This window comes from Lepidochelys kempii, chromosome 7 (genome assembly GCF_965140265.1).
Source record: "Lepidochelys kempii isolate rLepKem1 chromosome 7, rLepKem1.hap2, whole genome shotgun sequence".
NCBI lineage: Eukaryota > Metazoa > Chordata > Testudines > Cheloniidae > Lepidochelys > Lepidochelys kempii.
This window is the reverse complement of record NC_133262.1, coordinates 113,997,387-114,016,982: the sequence shown is the minus strand read 5'-3', so window position 1 is coordinate 114,016,982 and position 19,596 is coordinate 113,997,387. Positions and strand designations below refer to the sequence as shown.

Sequence of the window (19,596 nt, the reverse complement as noted above, 5' to 3'; positions counted from 1 at the left end):
CATCTGAATTCTGTGGCGAGACACTGACTGATTTGACTCCCCTAAAACCCCTTTAAAGCCCTGAATTAGGATTAAAGGATTATAACCTACAGCGTAGCAAGGAGAACAGCAACGTTACTCAAGCTTCCTTTCTGCTTTTGCCTAGGGACCCTTGCCACGGGTGCAGGTCCCGACACTCACATCTTCCTCTTTCTCACACATCCACTTGGCTGCAGGTTTTGTAAGAAACTGCCATATGGAAGGGAACAATGGTCTAGGGCAGGGGCGGGCAAACTTTTTGGCCTGAGGGCCGCATCAGGTTTCAGAAATTGTATGGAGGGCGGGTCAGGGGAGGCTGTGCCTCCCCAAGCAACCAGGCCTGGCCTGGCCCCCACCCCCTGCTTCTCGATCCCTGACAGCCCCCGCTTTTCCCCCCCTGACCCCTGCTCCATCCACACACACACACACCCACTCCCTGTCCCCTGACCGCCTCCCGCCAACCTATCCAACCCCTGCCTCCTTCCTGACTGCTCCCCGGGGACCTCTGCCCCATCCAACAACCTGTTCTCCCTGACTGCCCCCGTAATCCCTGCCCCAACTACCCCATCCAACCCCCGCTCCTTCCTGACTGCCCCCCCGGGACCCTTGCCCCCATTATTCAACCCCCCTGTTTCCCACCCTCTGACTGCCCTGACCCCTATCCACACCCCCAGCCCTTGATCACCACCCCGAACTCCCCTGCCCTCTATCCAACCCCCCCTGCTCCCTGCCCCCTTACCGTGCTGCCTGGAGCACTGGTGGCTGGCGGCGTTACAGCCGCGCCTCCCGGCTGGAGCCAGCCACACAACGCGCACCACAGAGCACCGGGTCAGGCTGGGCTCTGCAGCTGCGCTGCCCCAGGAGCCCCCCCCCGCCCCCCAGAGCATTGTGCCAGCGGCGCAGTGAGCTGAGGCTGTGGGGGAGGGGGAGCAGCGGGGGAGGGGACGGGGGGCTAGGAGCTCAGGGGCTGGGCAGAAGGGTCCCAAGGGCCAGATGTGGCCTGTAGGCCGTAGTTTGCCCACCTCTGGTCTAGGGTCTGGCCTATCTCTGAAAGTGCACAATGCCAGATGCTAGCAAACCCCCTTGTCTTCCACAGCAGTGATCAAGTAGTGCAGTGTTACACAACAGAGAGAGAATATTGTCCTGACACCACGTGGCGATTACCCAAATGCCCTGAAGTTTGAGGATTGTTGGCCTTTGTAAGTTTCTCCCAGGCAGTCTAATCATTGCTGCTGCTGTTACGCATCTAGAAGGAGATTTTCAAAGACAAGTGGCTGTTAGGTGCCAAGCCTGTACTCCTGTCTTTGAAAATCTCACCCCTAGTTACCTAAGCCTGTTTTGAAACTTACCAGGACTATGCTGTTTGCCTCAATAACATCCTGTTACAGAGAGAGTTTTGTGAATTACATACATTATATGTTGCATAATTTAAAAAATTGTCCGTGTTTAGAGCCAGTATGTGCCATGAAGAATTTAAAGATATAAAATTCTATCATTAGAGGTAGATTTGATTAAATATTAAGACCGTGGAAAGCAAAGGAGAAAAAGAGAGAGAAAAGGGAGTGATGAGGAATCAAACACATACTATTTTTGGAGGAGGAAGGTCCGGCAGACTCTTCTGAGGAGGAGATGAATGGTGTCCTGATTCCCCATTGGACAAAGACTCTCCGCAATCCAGTGCTACAAACAGAAACAAGCAAGAATAATGACACGTGGCATGTCCCAGCAATGCACTTATTACCTAGCAGCGGTGCAGCAACATCTGTGCGCTACGTTATATTTGAGTAGGAAGCAGGGTGTTAATTACAGAGTCTGCCTTCGATGCTTCATCGTGACCATGTCATTTCAGGCCGTAGCCAAGAATACAGTGCTACGGCACCACAACTAAAGAACCAGTTCTCTTGGTAGGAGCTCTTCTTGTTTTGGAATGTTTTTCCACTTGGAATGAAAACTATGAAGACCAAAATGACTTTTAAAATAAAAATCACTTCACTTGTAATGACGATGTCTATATTGAGCCGTTCTAAAACGTTCACTCTGTTATTACTCTGCTGTACATGGTTTCACTTGCAGGTAAAAATCACTTTCACTCTCCCAGATCCACTCACTAACATCCCTAAAAACAAAGGGCCAGATTCTCAATAGGTGGAAATCAGGTAGCCACACTGGCTTCAGTGGAGATCCTGGCCTAAAGTCTTCAAAAGGAGAAAGTTTCAAAAGTTCTTTCCCTTTAAAGAATACATACGTCCTCTATTGCACCACAATTAGAACCTAAGGAACAGATTTATTTTCTACAAAAAATGGTTTCTATTGAATTTTGTCACCTCTGTAAAACGAGTTGTAGCTAAAGGATGGCCATCTTGATTAGGCCTTAGGAACATCTAAGGTTTTTGGGAGGCAGTGTGACATAGTGAGTAAAGCAGGGGACTGCAAGTTAGGGGCTCTTCTGAGAGTACATTCTATTCCCAGCTCTACCACGGACACCCTCTGTGGTTGAGCTAATCACCAATTTCTGTGCCTCCATTTCCAGCTCCCTAAAATGGGGATAACACCACTCGCTTCAAGCACAAAGGTTGCCACAGAGGTGCAAAGTCCAGTTACTCTAATAGTAAAATGAGAACTGTAACACTAGTAACTAACGCATTTATATAGGACCTCATAGCCGAGGAAAAGGTTGTTAGAAAAAAAATACAGGGCCAAATCCTCAGTGGGCATTTTCAGCATAGCTGCATTGAGCTACAGTTAACAGAGTGCGCTGAGAACCTGGCACTCTGTGGTGGGGGAGGAGTTTCAAACAGACCAAGAAGGGAGGATGGTTCAGTGATTCAGGTGTTAATCTGGGACCCAGGTGCAATTCCTGCTATGCCACAGACATCCTGTGTGACCCTGCACAAGTCAGTTAGACTTTCTGGGCCTCAGTTTCCCATCTGTAAAATGGATATACTAGCACTGTCCTAATTCACTGGAGTATTGTGCGGAGAAATACATTAAAAGATACTACAATAAAGGGGGCCATGTAAAGTGCCAGAGCCTAGACAAGGGATATGGTGCCCAGCTCCCTTTGAATGGATTGCCTAACTCCCGTAGGCGCCTTTGAAAAGCCCAGCCTCGCTCCTGGTGAAAATAGGGACAATATAAATTAGAACAGTCGGGGTGCTGTGCCTTTCCTAGTGCAGCTTACCATGGGGTTCAGAAGACTCTGGCATGAACTTCGCTGCATATTTCTATGTGTTTTATAAATAAAAGCTGGACCCGCACTGCTCCATTTCAGTCTCAGACTCGGAAGCCACAATGACAGCTCTGAATCTGCATCCTATAATGAGCCCCTGGCACGGTGGCAGAAGCATCAGTACAATCCGAAACACACAATGACGTAATCCCCCAGGCTGTCTGCTGCCTGTGGTGAAGCTTCTGTGCGTCCCTCCTTGTTAATGCTGGACAGTTTCATTAAGCTACAAGGTCAGAAGCAGCCATGTGCCAAACTGCTCAGTCAGTGAAAACCAACTGAAAATATCTGCTTGCTAAGCACAGCCACGACAGGCAGGGCTGCTCGGTTCCTTGCACAGTTGACATTAAAATTAGGCTGCCCCAGGTGTCTGATCATCAGCCTTGAAAACCGCTGCTTTACTGCATCATGCAGAAATGAAAAATGGCGCTGCCAAGGCACCCCATGGTTACACTTAAAATACACTACTAACTAGCTGGCGCTGGAGCTTTCCCTCTTCTAGGATGCATCAAGGGTGCTACTTTCAGCACCATCGCTCCTGGAAAGAGAACATCAAGGGTGATACTTCCTAGAGAGGAGCACCCAAAGGGTAGCACCATGAAACTGTTCTGAGAGAGATGAGGAGATTCAGATTTCTGACCTAGTGGGCATATCTACACAGTGAAGAAAAATCCCTGGCACAGAGTCTCAGAGCCTGGGTCAAGGGTTGGCAGGGCTGAAAGTAGCAGCAGCAGCAGCCTGAGCTCCTAGACCCTCCCCCCAACACTGGGTTTCAGCACCCAGGCTCCAGGCAGAGCCTGAATGTCTACGCTGCGATTTTTTAGCTCCCTGAGCCCGAGGCAATTGCCCCAGGCTCTGTGGCTCATCACCACAGACTATAATTTGCAGTGTCGACATACCCCCTGGTTACCAGCGCGTTCACAGGTACCCAGCCTCTCTCAAGAAGCACACTGTGGAGGTGCATCTTTAGCCGAAAAGCACATTGCCTATCTGTAACTACTGCACAGAACAGAGCCGCCCTCCAAACACTGCAGACAATTAGAGGGACAAGTGACATTTTGTGCAGTGATCACTCATCCAAAATTCTACATTCCTTGTGTGATGCCAGCATCTGCTTAAGCATAGTGAGTGTTTGGCTTCACCTCATGCCTAGGAATCACCCTAATGAACATCAGCAGGCCAGGAATAAACAGTTTGTTTTCCTTATTCATTTCCACCCCCTCTCTCCCCCAAATCTACTCTGCAAATCAAGAGCAGGATGGAGACCTTTTTCCAGATCCTCACCTGATGTACATCAGCACAGCTCCACAGAGCTGAGGAGCTGGCCGTGGGATGCAGTTTGAGTCTGGGGATCTCAGGGTTTTATATATAGCCTGTTGCTGTAGTACTTGGGCACTTTCAGGGTAAATCAGATGCGAATGGTGAGATCCCTGCTGGACTTCAAGGAGTTTCCTGCTGTTCTCCCCTCCTTGTATAAGGAGGGATCTGCTTGAGGAATAATTATTTTTCTAAACCAGCCATAAGTATCATCTCAAGAGTCTAAGGCCTTATCTTCACTACAGGGGGAGATCGATATAACTTACCCAGCTTCAGCTACATGAACAATGTAGCTGAAGTCGACGAACTTAGATCTACTTACCGCAGGGTCCACACTACGCAATGTCGATTGGAGACACTCTCCCATTGACTCCCCTTGTGCTTCTCGTTCAGGTGGAGTACAGGAGTCAACCGGAGAGCCATCTGCGTTCAATTTAGCAGGTCTTCACTAAACCCGCTAAATTGACTGCCGATGCATCGTTCCCTCAATAAGTGTAGACAAAACCTTACAAAACCAGTTTGCTTACACTCGCTTCCAGTAAAGACATCGCAGAATTGTCCTTAATACAATAGCAGATATTTTCCGGTTCTCTCTTAAGGCAAGAAGTTCCTTAATAACAGGACACTTAGTACAGGTTTCACTGGATCTGAAATTCCCCAAGCCCTGGAATTTGGGCAGGTGACATTTAGAAAGACAAAAAACAGGCAAAAGGAAATAAGCGTTAACATGCACAGTTTTAACGGAAATAAAATGTCCTATTTCTTCATTCTTATACAACTGTGCTCTCCATTATCTGCAAACAAGGCAAATAATTCACAGATTCCAAGACCAGATGGGACCATTGTGATCATCTAGTCTGACCTCCTGTATGACACAGACCAAAGAATTTTACCAAGCAAATTCCTGTATCCAGCCAAATAATTGCTGTAATGTCTGCATTTGTACTGTATTTTCCACGCTGGTATTACCAAAGAACAATATTTATTTTTCCTTCCAAGGTATTTTTCAGATAGCTTGTATTCTGTTAGGTCATTTACCAGAGTGAATTCAATTACTATGCCATAAAGAGAGACCTACGAAGGACTGTATTGCTCAGCTCATTGTCTTATTGTTGCAATCAGAAGTAGATTCATCAATAAGAAAAATTGTTGGCCATTCCTCACCTGTTTTTAGAGGCTTTTTCCCCCCTTTCTCTGAGCTGATGTGATTGTCTTTAGAAAACATCTTATCTTGCATTGCTCCTAAAGGGAATGCTCTCAGTGCAATCTAACTGTGAATGGGTCCAGGCCCCGATCTGCTAGCACGCACCAAGCACCTATCATGCAAAGTCCAACTGATTTTAATGGGACTTCGCATGGGTACAGGAGTCCACATTAGCACAATCAGGGCTTGAATGAATTAAACATTAAGGCCCTGATCCTGCAACTGACTGGATAGGCAGATTCCAGCACCTGCACCCATTCATTCAACAGGGCCCTGCACAGATGCGGGGTTTCCTGTCCAGTCAGTCACAGAACTGGGGTCTTTTACACATCCATAACTAGGATTTACACCACACATACATAGAACCTAAGCCACTGCCTTCAGTTTTGCCAAACAAAACTTAGAAGTTTAACTTAGTCTGGGGAAGTGGTTGAAAGAGCAAGGGACATATCCCTTAGGGAATGATTGCAAGTGGGGGCTCACAGCCCACGATAGGGAAAAGGCTGAACTAAAAACAATGACAGCAGGCTTTAACAGCCTGACACGGCTCCATGGCTCACTGCATTGCCTGGCCAAGCCTTGTACATGTCATTGGACGCAGGATAGCGAATCCGTGTAAATTAATCTTTCCATTACCACTGATTTCCATGCTCAAGTCATGGTTGATACAAGCAGGCCTTCTTTGGCTATGGTTTAATATTATAATTAATGCAACTAGTGGCACTGACCAAGATTGTGACCCACTGTGATGGGGCTGTGCATACGCATAGTAAAAAGAGATGGCCTCATTTCCAGAAGCATTTGAAGTTAATCCACAATTTGGCTGCATGAAGCAGATTTAAACACAATAAAAATCATGGAACTAACATGATCTTTGCAGGCCATCATATTGTTCACTTTGCTTGTGTGTTGTCCCCCTTCCCTTACCCTCATTCTGTCTTGTCTATTTAGACTGTAAGCAATTTGGGGCAGGGACTGTCTCTTATGTTTGTATGGGGCTCCATTCTCAGCTGGCCCTTAGGCATCGCTGTAATAAACATGAATAATAATAATAGGAAGTGGCTAAAGGGCTGATCTATATTTATAAGCATGAAGCTTTGGAGATAAGTGGTCCTTCTGAGTTTCCATAAATGTTGTGAAAGGGAGAAATTTTCACAAAATAATTCAGAATTTTTGGAGAATTCCTTCCCATGTTGTGAATGCAAAACCAGGTGGATCTAGTCAGAAAAACTGTGGGATAACCATCATGAGCATTTCACCCAGGGTTATTGTTCTCAATTTATACAGTTTGCAAAATGCTAGGATCTACCTGGGAATGTGGGGGAAGGGGTGCTACATAAATACAAGATATGTATATTCTGTGCATAAATAATTCACCTTGCACCAGTTTAGACTATTTGAAACCACCAGTGGTATGGTGCAAAGCAGCATGCTGAACATAGTAATAAAAAAAAAAAAATTTTAGACATGCATTGACTTGTTTTGGGTCTATATAGAATGGGATGACTTCTTTAAATATTTCAGTGGGGTTGCATGAAGCTACATACTTAGCAAGGAGACATTTTTATCCCAAAGTACTGCCCTCAAAAGTGCTACTTCCAGGAATAATCTCACTGTGTTAGCCAAAAGCATGGAATATGTAAAAATACAGTTGTCATTCCACCCCTTCCATTGGCTCAATTCTGCACCCACTGAAATCAATGGGAATCATGTCTGATGTCAATGGGAGCAGGATCAAATCCTATGCCCCTTTATTCTCTCTCCATTGGGAAGTTAAATCCCAGGCAATTGGTAGCCGTAGATTCCATACCTCCACCTTCTTTCTCCTGTCCACCCTTTTGTTTAACCGAGGTCACTTTGTTCATGTAAATGTATTCCTCATCGCCACCTGCAAACAAAGGGAAGGAGAGATGTCTTAGTGGGCCAGTCCCATTCATGCTGCAAAGTTTTCACATAGAAAGGAGCAAACTGTGTGCACACGGGTGTGTATGTACACTTAAGTCTCTACTAAATGCAGTTGGTCTCTACCAATTACAAAATGTTATGTTGAGAAATTAAACACTGAACAGCCAGGAAATTCCAGGAGTTAAAATTTCAATATGAACTCAGCCAGACGGCATGTCCTGTGTATCTTATGGTGTGGACTAAATAAAACGAATTTTAACAAGGAAAACAGAAATGATCAGGAATCTTGGAAATCCTTTACTTTTAAAAATGTGCAACTCTGGTTATTTTTGTATATAGCTCTAGTAATTTATACACAATTTAAAACCCAAATCCATGTCTCTCTCTCATATCCCCTCTCCCCAGTCCCAATTTATAAAAATACCCATGTAACGCCCCTCTCTCACCCGCCACGCTCTGACTCCACACGTACCGCTTGTCTTCGTGTACACTCGCAGGAGGTCAGAAAGGAAACATTTTTTCACTACAGCTGTGCTGCTGAGGCTCTCTTCATTCAGTATGTTCAGAAAATCCTCAAGTTCCGTAAGCAGTTGTTCTAGAGCTAAAGGAGACACGGCAAACAATTGGGATGATTTCTTTACAGGGACATCTGGTTACATTTAGAGAGAGGACATGCACTGAACCTCAAATTCCCAACCTCTTGACATTTTTTTTTTTGATCAGGAGGGATTTGGATTTGCATCTCTGAGCTGAACCTATTCTTAGGGTTTTGGCTCTGGATCACATCTCAAAATGGAAGGGATTTGTTTTCTGATTCCAGTTCAGCTATAGCTGAAATCTCACACAAAGGTTTTGTCCAAAGAGTTTAGACACCTTGTGAGAACAGCTGATCTTGTGAGAGTTTGGCCATTCGCTGCTGGAACTACCATGAAAGCAGCTGGCAAGGTTTTGGCACCATTGAATGAGACCATGATTTTACCTAGAGCCCTGAGCCCTCAGCCCTAGTCTCAACCTGATTCAGACTGGGGTCCAGCTCCGAACGCTGCCTTTTTGGGCCACTTCAAATTTGATTCCATTTTATCTTTGCAGTGACCCAAAGACTCATGCACAAGAAATAGAGTATGCCCATGATACTCAATGTCTTCTAGGACTATGTTGCTCGGAAGAGCTTCCAGCAGTTCGCACTTGCATTGAATGGAGATGTAGAGGATGTGAAAGCAAGTGCAGGACTTATCAGCTCCTGAATCAGTGTTCAGGACAAAGATGCCATGGAAAGAACACCCCCTTTACAACCTAAAGAGCGAGTGGAGAACAGGTCAAGTGGATCATGCCCCCAGCACCACGACTAAACAGAGCCAATCAGTTTATTTTAGTTATAAGAAAATCCTTCCTCTTTCTATGTAACTGTTCCCTGTCGAATAGCTTCTGGGAAAAGGCTCACACTCTATTAGCTGGCATTCAGTTACTCACTTCTGATTTCTCCTATTGTTGCCGGGGTAAGTTAGGAACAGGGGCAGGAGACCATTCCAGAGCAGAAAGAACCGAGTGTTTTGTGAAGAAAAGAAATGCCGAATAAGAATGACAGTGGGTGGGAAGGGCAAGGAGTCAGCCAGGTATGGTGATTCCTTCTCTTAGGACTCTCCTCTTGTACATTAACTCAATCACTTCCTGATATTCACATGCTGCACCAGAGACTGGCAACAAGCTCATGCGTTGCATAAGCATATTAATTGTTACAATTTCTTGCTGCACCACTAGGGGATGTGGGGCTACAAAATATGGAGCGGTTAAGATGGGGAGATGCTATTATTTATTTATAAGCATTTCCATGGCACCCTTTACAGTAAGATCTGCACCCCACACAAAACAGCAATGAAGTATCTCCACACCCTGGGAGAAGGGAAAGCATTCATATCCCCATTTTGTAGACAGGAAAACTGACACACATCTAGATTAGTGGTTTGTCCAAGGTTATAGAGAAAGTGTGCGGCAGAACCAAGAATAGAGCCTAGTTTTCAGTCTTAGTCCCTAATCACAAGGCAATTTTTTCCCTACTGAAGCTATGTCTACACTACTACCTATGTCGGCAAAACTTTTGTCACTCAGGGGTATGAACATTCCACCCCCAAGCGACATAAATTACACAGCATACGAACTAGTGTGCACAGGGCTCTACGTTGGTGGGAGAGCTGCTTCTGCCAACATAGCTTCTGCTGCGTGCAGAGGTGGTTTTTGTGCCGACAGGAGAGCTCTCCCGCATTGGCATAGAGCGTATTCACCCCACGTGCTGCAGCAGCTGTAAGTGTAGACATGCCCTAAGAGGGAGGGAGTGTAAGAAGCCCATATACTGGGTGGTAGCAAGTGTTTGCTACTCTAACGCCATTTGATTTTATTTGGCTAACTTTGTGGATCCAACAATTTACCATTGCTCCTGGGTTTGACTGTAAACACCAGTCTACTGCCTCCAGATCAATGTATATAATCCAACTTAGTTTGCTCAGGAGCCTTTGCTCTATTGCCTGGGAGCCCTTTACATTTTATAGTGGCTTCTCTACATTAGATTACTTCTATTTTGGTCTGGCTGAGCACCAATGGGCACCTTCAAATGTCTGCATTGTGCTGCATTGTCTTGGCTTGTCTCGTGACCTGACATAACCCATTGCAACACAAATCAGGTACCAGTAATACCAAGAAGTCCCAGTGCTTTTCACAAGCAAGTGGAAATGGGGAATTACTTGTAAATACTGGGATTTTACCAATAACTGTGATTAAAACAGAAGGGTGATTATTTGATATCTATCGCATCTCTCAGGCATTCTCTGAGAGTCCAGCAAACAGACGAAACACCACAGTGTAAATCACAATTTTCCAGTCTACAGTGGAATTTGCACTGGTGCAGTGACTTGGGTGGCTGGCCATTGACTGCTGGACTTGGTGCAAAATCCCACTGGAGACAAGGCCGAAATATACTGTCCTATTAGCTTATTCTACCAGACGTGACACTTTACATATAAGTAACGATAACAGTAAGAGCACAACCCAAACAACACCACGGTTTATCTCGGAGCTACAGCTGTCAGTCAGCTTCCCCAACAGCTGCCCACATGGAAGTCAAGATAGAGTTTGTGTTTCTCCTTAAGGTTAATGCTTGCTCCCCGCATCCCCCATTACTATGGAAAATGACCTCATGCTTCTCCCCGGCATCTAGAACTACTATAGCACACAGGGCCAAATCTCTTACGAATAACACAGCTCATGCAATAGGTTACATTTTCCAGCAGTGGAGTCAGAATGCCAAAGCTGTCTTCAGGTTTCCCGTGACTCAAACAGCTCATTTAGGGCCTGATCCAACAGCCACAGAGGTCAGTGGAAAGATGCCGATTGACTTCAATGGACGAGGATCAGGGCCTTCAAGGAAAAACATTCAGCTCATCTTCAAACAACAGCAATGTATGCGTGGCCTGTTCCTATGCAAATCTCTCTCTGATCTCAGTGGGACGCTCCATATCCAAACCTGATACCTGTACAAATAAATTGCCACTGCAATGAATGGAACTATTCATTTCAGAGGGAAGAAGGAAGAGAGGAAGGAACGTGCTAATTTTAATAAGAAAGCAATGAGCACAAGCGGGAAAGTGAAGATGAAGTCTCAAGGATGAATATGAAGGGAGCCAAAGGGATACTTGGTGGAAATGAGGAAGAAGAAGAAAAATCACAGCAGGTGGGTAAGAATTAGCAATGGTCCAGAAGTGTCTCTACATTAAGCTAAGGTAGAATTTTGAAGTCAATGGAGCTACAGTGATTTCAACAAGCTGAGGCTTTGTCCCACTGTGTGAACACTATATTGAACCTAGTGATGGGCAAACCAGTTTGGAAAGTATCTAGAGTAGCCTGATCCAAATGTCCTCAGTGGCTCCCCTCTGCCCTGAATGTGTATCTTGGATATTTATACTGCCTCATGACTATAGTACCTGAGCATCTCAAAATCTAATGTATTTATCCTCACCACACCCCAGGAGACAGGCCAGTGCTATTATCCCCATTTTACAGATGGGGAGCTGAGGCCCAGATGAGCTAAGTGACTTGCCCAAGGTCACATGGGAAGTCTGTGCTGGAGTAGGGAATTGAACCCAGGTCTCTCCAGTCCTTGGTTAGTGTCCTAACCATGGACTGTCTCTTCCTCCTGTGTTTTTGCCTTCTCACCCTGGTGGTCTAGAAGCGACCATGTGGTAAGGTATCACTGATGTAGCTAGGCCTGCCTTTCTGGTCATGTCCCTGTGGGGCTTCTGACAACACGCAGCACTCCACTTGATTCAAATTGCAGCCCCATGGCGCTCTTCAGCCAACATCTCCATGGCCTTTGTTTAGCACATTAGAAAGCAAGGGTTCAGCAGCAGCAGCAAGGGAAGGGGATGGGACTAGTAGAATCAGGGTGGGATTTTTCCAAAGTACAGAAAGGGAGTTAGGAACACGAGTCCTTATAAAAGTCAATGAGATTTGTGCATCTGACCTCATGTGGGGCTTTACTTTTACCCTAGTCTAGCACCTTCCTTTTAAGAATCGCAGCTCCTATCTATGTGATGTTTTCATACAGTACTTATCAGCATGGTATCTAAAAATCACACCTACCCTGAGAGACAGCTAGAGATTATCATCCTCATTTTTAGCCTGTTGAAAGTGAGGCCCAGATTAAGGGACTTGCCCAAGTTCATCCAGGAGTTCTGTAATAGAGTCAAGAAATGCACCTCAGTCCCCTAAATCCCTGTCCAGTTCCTTAACCACCAGACCATCTGTCCCCTGTAACATGTGGTTACTAGGCAACAATCATTCAAAGGGCCCCTAGAAATTTAAAATAATGTTTAAAAGGCATTTAGGAAGCTCAGATCCATGAGGGAACCAGGTAACTGGGGAAAAGAACTATACGGATCTGCCAAACCCCATACAGCGTCTAGTCTGGAGTCTGTGGCAGCAGACCCTTAACAATTTGGCCTTAAACCCATTTGCTCTAGTTTGGATCGAGATGGTCACCAAAGCATAGGACAAGGAAAGTGAGTCCAAGAGAATGGGCTAGACTGGCAGCCCTGAGAGATATGTGGGTTTACAAATCAGTCTCTGGGATGCTTTTGAAGTTCTCCCATCCGATATTTGACTCTAAAGCATGAGTTGAAGATGTATTCTATCCAGTTTTACTACTGCTACTTCTATTATGGCTTCCTAGAAGCAGCCTATTCCAATAACTCCACTTCATTCCAGCAAAGCATCCTCGTTGCTAGAGTGACACGTGGAAAGCCGGGGACTTTAATGTTGCAATAACAAAGTTGCTTTCCACACAAAGGCTACACGCTCCACTCACGACATTTGGATGTCAATGCATCTGACCCCATCTTGGCACGAGTCTAGGGCTATGCTTGGTAGATGAAAAGAAGTCTCTAGCCTCAAAGTATTGCCTATCCAGTTTATGTGAAACCAGAGCCAAAAAACTAGCCAGTTCACATCAGATCCAGAGGCAACACACTCTTTGTCAAGTAACCACAAGTTATGCCCAACATTAATGTTGTTCAAAGGTAAATGACCATTAAATAGGGTTACAAAAATATTCCTTCCAACAGCCTCTAATCTTTGCCATTCTGCTCTGATGATGATACATATCTATGTCTAATCTGAAGAATCCAGTTCACACTCTGGCATTCTAAGGAAGCAAGAAGGCAGGCTGAGGATTAACCTTCACACAGGTGTTTCAGAAATCCCTGTTGAACGGGATTGAACTAGTTCATTTAATCTAAACGAAATGAATTATTACCAGTTATTTATGTCAAGGTACAGATCCCAACCAAGTTCAGAGCCCCATTGTGCTAGGCACTGTACAAACACGTAGTAACAGACAACCCCTGCCCTGAAGAGCTTACACTGTAAACAGATGAGACAGACACAAGGTACAAAAAAGGAAGCATTACTTTCCCCTTTATTTACAGATGGGAAACCAAGACGCAGAGAGATTAAGTGACTTGCCCAGGGATTCTGTGGCAGAACCAGGAACTGAGCCCAGTCCTTCTGCATCCCACTCTAGTGCCTTTACCCCAAGACCACCTTTGCTCAAACCTTTAAGAGATGCACTGGAAGAATTTCTAAGCGATCGGGGGCATTGATTCCTGTTGAAAGCAGAACGCTACTACTGATAGAGTACTTCGTGCTCTTATGCCTGTCCCAGGCTGCATTAAGATGGGGGGAGGGGGGTAAGGGAGATGAAATCAAGCACCTCTCTCACACCATATGTATCCTGGAGGGGGCTAGAAGTACTATTAGTTCTGTAGCCCCATCTGGTGAGTATAGTGTACTCTTCCAACCCCCTTGGGATGTCCAGAGCTATAGTGAAACTGACCGTGCTCCTTTGATTCTTAGAATTGCCGCAGGCAGAAACAGTGGAGGCGTTTCCTCACAGATCAGTCAGAGGGAACTGTGCTATGTCAGATTCCCTTGAAAGCGTCTACTCAATACAATGTAGAGCGGAGGCTTTTCCGTAGCAGCCTTTCATTCTCTGGTTTCCCCTAGTAAACATTCTAAGATGGCAGCATTCTACGCTCTCCCACGAGGCTGCTTTGGCAGAAGGCAGATGCCTTCTCACTTTGGTTTTCTTTCTTTGCTGCAGGGGAAAAAAAAAATCAATAGACCCTCTGAGGATTGTGTGCTGGGTAAAAGCCGATTTAGAGAGAGCATTAAAATCCCTGAATAGTGAGTGTTAGCAGCATACCGTGGGGATCTACCCCATTCTTACTCGGCTAATTCGGACATTTATAAGGGCTGACTATTGCTGGGAAGGCAAGAGTATTCTGTGGTGACAGCGGAAGAAAGCTATTCTCTCTAATCGTGAGAAGAGCCAGATGCGTTGCCAGTGACAGCTGCAACAGCTGGATGACCCTTAGAAGAGACTGTCTTCCAAAATAACAAAGCACTTACTTCTTCAAATAAGCAACCATCTCTCCACCTTACCCACTTGAGATTCCTATGAAAGATGAGCTGTGAAAATGGTAAATAGCCACAGCATAAAGGCAAGATTCCTCCATTGACTTCAACAGGAGCAAGATCGGACAGTACATACTTTAAAAGCAAGCTGCATTTGCATGCCAATTGGTACATAGCAAACGTATCAGTTCTATACAGTACATGAGTTAACACATGAGTTATGAGGAGAGGCTGAGGGAGCTGGGATTGTTTAGCCTGCAGAAGAGAAGAATGAGGGGGGATTTGATAGCTGCTTTCAACTACCTGAAAGGGGGTTCCAAAGAGGATGGCTCTAAACTGTTCTCAATGGTAGCAGATGACAGAACGAGGAGTAATGGTCTCAAGTTGCACTGGGGGAGGTTTAGATTGGATATTAGGAAAAACTTTTTCACTAAGAGGGTGGTGAAACACTGGAATGCGTTACCTAGGGAGGTGGTAGAATCTCCTTCCTTAGAGGTTTTTAAGGTCAGGCTTGACAAAGCCCTGGCTGGGATGATTTAACTGGGAATTGGTCCTGCTTCGAGCAGGGGGTTGGACTAGATGACCTTCTGGGGTCCCTTCCAACCCTGATATTCTATGATTCTATGAAACATGGTACTGCTGTAGAATGATGCTCACATAGGTTGGATAGGTGCCATAACATGAGTAGGAAGATGGACTGCAGAACCTTTAAACACACGTTGTACACCACAATGTAACTTGGTTTTGATGTTATCAATTCAAGGCCACTGGAAGGTGCAAGTTTAGCCTACAATTTTCAAACTTGGGTGTGTCAAGTTAGGAATTATACTTGGCACTTCTTTGAATGAAATTTTTTTTTAATTAAAACAGTTTATGAAAAACTATTAACTTTTGCCCACGTTCTTCAGGAATATTTTCATAAAGTTTTCAATAAAAAAAATTAAAAGGATTATAGAAAATTTTTATTTATTAAAAAAAAACAACAACTTCCAGCAAACAAAAATCCAATAACCATTTTGATGTTTAAGATACAAACTTATATTTAAAAAATCCTCACAAAGAAAAATGGGGCATTTTTGCGCTTTGCAAAATGGAAACAACTTCAAAATTTCAAAATGTTTGTAAACTTCCCCCCATTTTCAACCAACTGTAGGAAGCCCCTCAGCACATTTTGGCACTTGAATAAATTGTCCTGGGTTTTCAAAATGCTGAGCTGTGTCAGAAAAAAAGAGAGAGAGACCACTTCAACTGAGGTGCCTAAATCAGGTTTTAATTGCCTGGCTCTCCACATCCAAGTTGGAAACGTTTGGCTTGATCTTGCTGCAAAGCCCGAAATGGAGGAAGAGGGGCAGACAATGTGTCTTGTTGGTCATAGGCTGAGAAACGGAACAGTTGAGCCCAAGCAGCTCTGCGTGGGCTGCTTTGGACATTTGAACAAGAATCTTATTGACGAGCCAGCAGCTCTAACCCAGAAACTCTGAACTTTAACTAACCGGCAGCAGAAGATGCACAAAAGGCTTTTCAGTTTTCTGAACAAACAACAGACTTACTTTCCCTGCTCAATCGGAAGATGAGAAACAGCATCCGCGGGGTGGGGGGGGGACGGGGAGGAAGAGGGGGAGAGAAAGCATGAAAAGCACTCAGACGGCTGAAATAGGGGCTTTTCTCTGAGCGATCCCACGCCTTTGGGTCACTTACTGTAGCTTTCATGACAAACACAGCGATGCCCCGCAGAGATATGGGTCTCTCACACTTTCCATTACAACCCAGGCAGTGCATCACACCAGACTCAGCCGCACCACAGGAGGTCTCACTCTGGCAAGCAAATTCTTTGCACGAGATTTGAATAAGGCCAGTGGCACATCCCCTTCATAACAGCATCTTTATAGAACACCTGTCGTCCCAAAAGATCCCCAAGAGCTTTTTAAATAGTCTGTGGGCTGATTCCTGCATGCACTCACTACCAGGCGTAGCGCTTAATTCTGTGAGTTACTTCCCGTTGCACCAATACATATAGCCATGTAACTGAGTATCCTGTAGCATGGCTCAGTGACCTGAAGCCAAGGGGACTGCTTATGACAATAAGCACTGCACCTGTAAGTGCATGTATTTCAAGCTTTACATGCTCCCAGCAGACACTTAGCAGACACTTCTGGGGTGGAGTCCGGACAGACAAATACCCACAGCAGCATGATGGGGGAGGGAAAATTTTGGCCAAGGAAACCAAGATGAACTGCTCCTGAATTGAACCATCTGATGGCTTGGCATGTAGGCAACCCTTCCCCTACAGCAGTCACCTTGTCTCTTCCCCCTACCCTGACCTTTTCCTCTCCTCAGGTTGCTTTTTTCCCCCCTTTTGTTTTCTATTTTTCTCTCTCTCTTGTGTGATCTCTGGGGTTTTTTTGCTTTCCATGCCCATTCCCTACTCACCAGAAGGGTTACATGCTGCTGACTTTGTGGGGGAGCTAGAGAGACCAGCTGCCCTGTATGCTAAGAGACAGCTGTTTGGTGTCTAATGTGGTTTCTAACCATGCCCAGAAAGGACATTGGATCATATAAAACAGCTGTTTTCAAGACAGAATCATGCACAGGACGTGACTGAGAGAGACAAGCACAGGGCTTTGTACCATGAATAAAGCCCTGGGGAGAGTTGTCCCTTAACAACAAACTTGGTCCAGTATTTTTCATACACCTATCCTTTGTTTCCTTTAGTTAACCTGTGGGAGTGGGAGATCCAATGATTGCTCCATGCAGATGGGCAACATATGGTCTTCTGGCTGAGCTCAACCCTGTGGGAACAGAGACGTGGGGAACTAACTCTGTGACAATACAATTGGTGCGGGTGGCAGGCTCCTACCTGGGCAGGGGGCTGCCGTGCACAAGAGCTGCTCTGCAGATGTCTGAATGAAGGGCTGCTGCAGATCAGTAAAGGAAGGGTGGCTGCTCTTAAATGGTCACATAGCACTTTACCAGCAGCTCCTGGAGTGCATTTGAGGCAGATTTAGAGTCATGGGACTTTCCCCATTCCCAGTGCACCTTTTATCCCACCCCACCCAGCAGCCTGTTCCTGCCCTCCTGCGCCAGCAGGGAAAGCACCACAGATTGGTGTCTATTTTTACACGTTGGTGCCCACAGCCACTGGCACATCAGCCACGTGGCTAGAAACATGGTTTCCCTGAGGACGTTGGGGGCTTTGGCTGTGGGACCCTCCTTGGTAGCTCAGTCTTCCCCTCTCTACAACAAGTTCACCAGCTATCATGATTGTGGGACCACAAACTCCTAATGATTAGTGCTATCATAATTACTGCCAGTTACAGTACAGGAGCAAAATTCTGCCATACGTACCTGAAGCAAAGAAATAAAGGGGGTTAACCCTGCCCAAAGTAGCTGGAGCAGGATCTCTTTCTTGCAGGCAAGATGCAATTTAAAGGAATCTGTCAGACATGCAAGGAGGAGGGACCCACACACCACCGAGTCTTAATACTAGTTAGTATCCTTCCTATCTTTTTCTTCTCGTGTTTTCAATCTTTTATATGGCTCAAGACCATCCTTTCTTAAAATGAGCAACTGAAACATTGCAGAAGGCAAAAGAAAAAATGTTGAAGCAACTTTGTTGCATTCAGAGAAAAGGACTGAGAATAGGGATATGCGATTTTCCCCCTCCGGTTCCACTGCAGCACTGATTCCCTGTGTTACACTGATGGGCCATATTAACTTACTCTGTGCCTCTGCTTACCCATCTGTAAAATGGGTATGATTACACTGTTATTTCACAGGGAAGGGATGTATGCCAAGTACTATGAGATGTTGGTTAACAGGTGCCATCGCAGGGCTTTTAGTGGCTACGTTTCATCTCTTAATATTCTTGCTCAACCACTGTCAAAAATGTTTCATATGATCCTCATCAATCCTCTGTAGAGGGACAGCAGGGAGCATTCAGTTAGACTCTGAGCATTAGTCATTGTGGCAATACGCAAACCAGTTATTTCCTCTGGCATCCTATTACGCAACTGTGTACAGGGGGCTGGCAAACCCACTCCAGAACACAATCTACACACTCTGTTCACAGTCAAAATTCCTCTCTTTCCTAATGACATAATATAAAACAACAGAAGCTTCAGCACATGCCTTCTCCGGCTTAGTAGTTCCCAGGACTTCTCCCTTCATATGTCTCAACCCTATCTGCCACTTCCATTTCTCTTGTATATATGGTGAAACTAACAAACTCCACTTCCCATAGTGAGTCAGAAGGACTGGCTCATTTAGCATCTCTCAGCAGGGTTCCAAGACCAGTTAACACTGTGAGGCCTCAGAAGATCCCAGCCCCCTACTTACAACTGTAAACATAATAAAGGCTGGTCCTGCTCCCTTTAAGATCATTGAAAAAATTCCCATTGACTTCAATGAGAGCAGGATCTGGCACATAATGTGTGATCCCTTATATTTAACAGCAGGGCAACATCTTTATTCCTGTTGCACCTGAGGATGGTCACATCTGCAGTCTCACATTACACTTATTTCTAGGCAGAATTACAGCTGCCCAGGAGGACATAACATAGCATATGGGTTATTTAGTAGTGCAAACCAGCTGGCACAGTTTAAAATGTGTATCGTGCAAGGGAGAACAGCAATATTTGATAAGTGACATCATTTGCCACAGTGACAGTCCGTGCAATGTAACTCACATTCTCCTCAATCACTTCAAACCCCAGATTTTGTCTGGTCAGTTTTCCAAATCCCATGATTTGTACATCAAACTCATAACTTTCTTTTAGGACTTGACTCATGATTTTGGGCCATTATTTATCTATACTGCGGTAGCACATGGGAGCCCCAGCCCTGGACTGCATTATCCTAGGAGCTATACAAACATAGAACAAAGATCTTACAGTCTAAGTAGGGTTCTTTCCACCAGATTTCAGAGTATTTCAGTCAAACAACTCTCCCAGCATCCACATTGCTAGGG

The 19,596-nt window shown here is 45.2% G+C and overlaps 1 protein-coding gene across 4 annotated transcripts in view; it reads right to left on the bottom strand.

The window, feature by feature from the left end:
* AFAP1L2 (actin filament associated protein 1 like 2) overlaps positions 1-19,596 on the bottom strand; it is a 121,256-nt gene that overhangs the window by 39,961 nt on the left and 61,699 nt on the right. For all 4 annotated transcript variants that reach the window (XM_073354295.1, XM_073354296.1, XM_073354297.1 and 1 more), the window contains exons 2-4: positions 8,143-8,271; positions 7,576-7,653; positions 1,604-1,698 (exon numbers count right to left, since the gene is read on the bottom strand). In XM_073354295.1, coding sequence (XP_073210396.1) covers positions 1,604-1,698; positions 7,576-7,653; positions 8,143-8,271 — 302 coding nt within the window. The remainder of the gene's footprint in view (positions 1-1,603; positions 1,699-7,575; positions 7,654-8,142; positions 8,272-19,596) is intronic.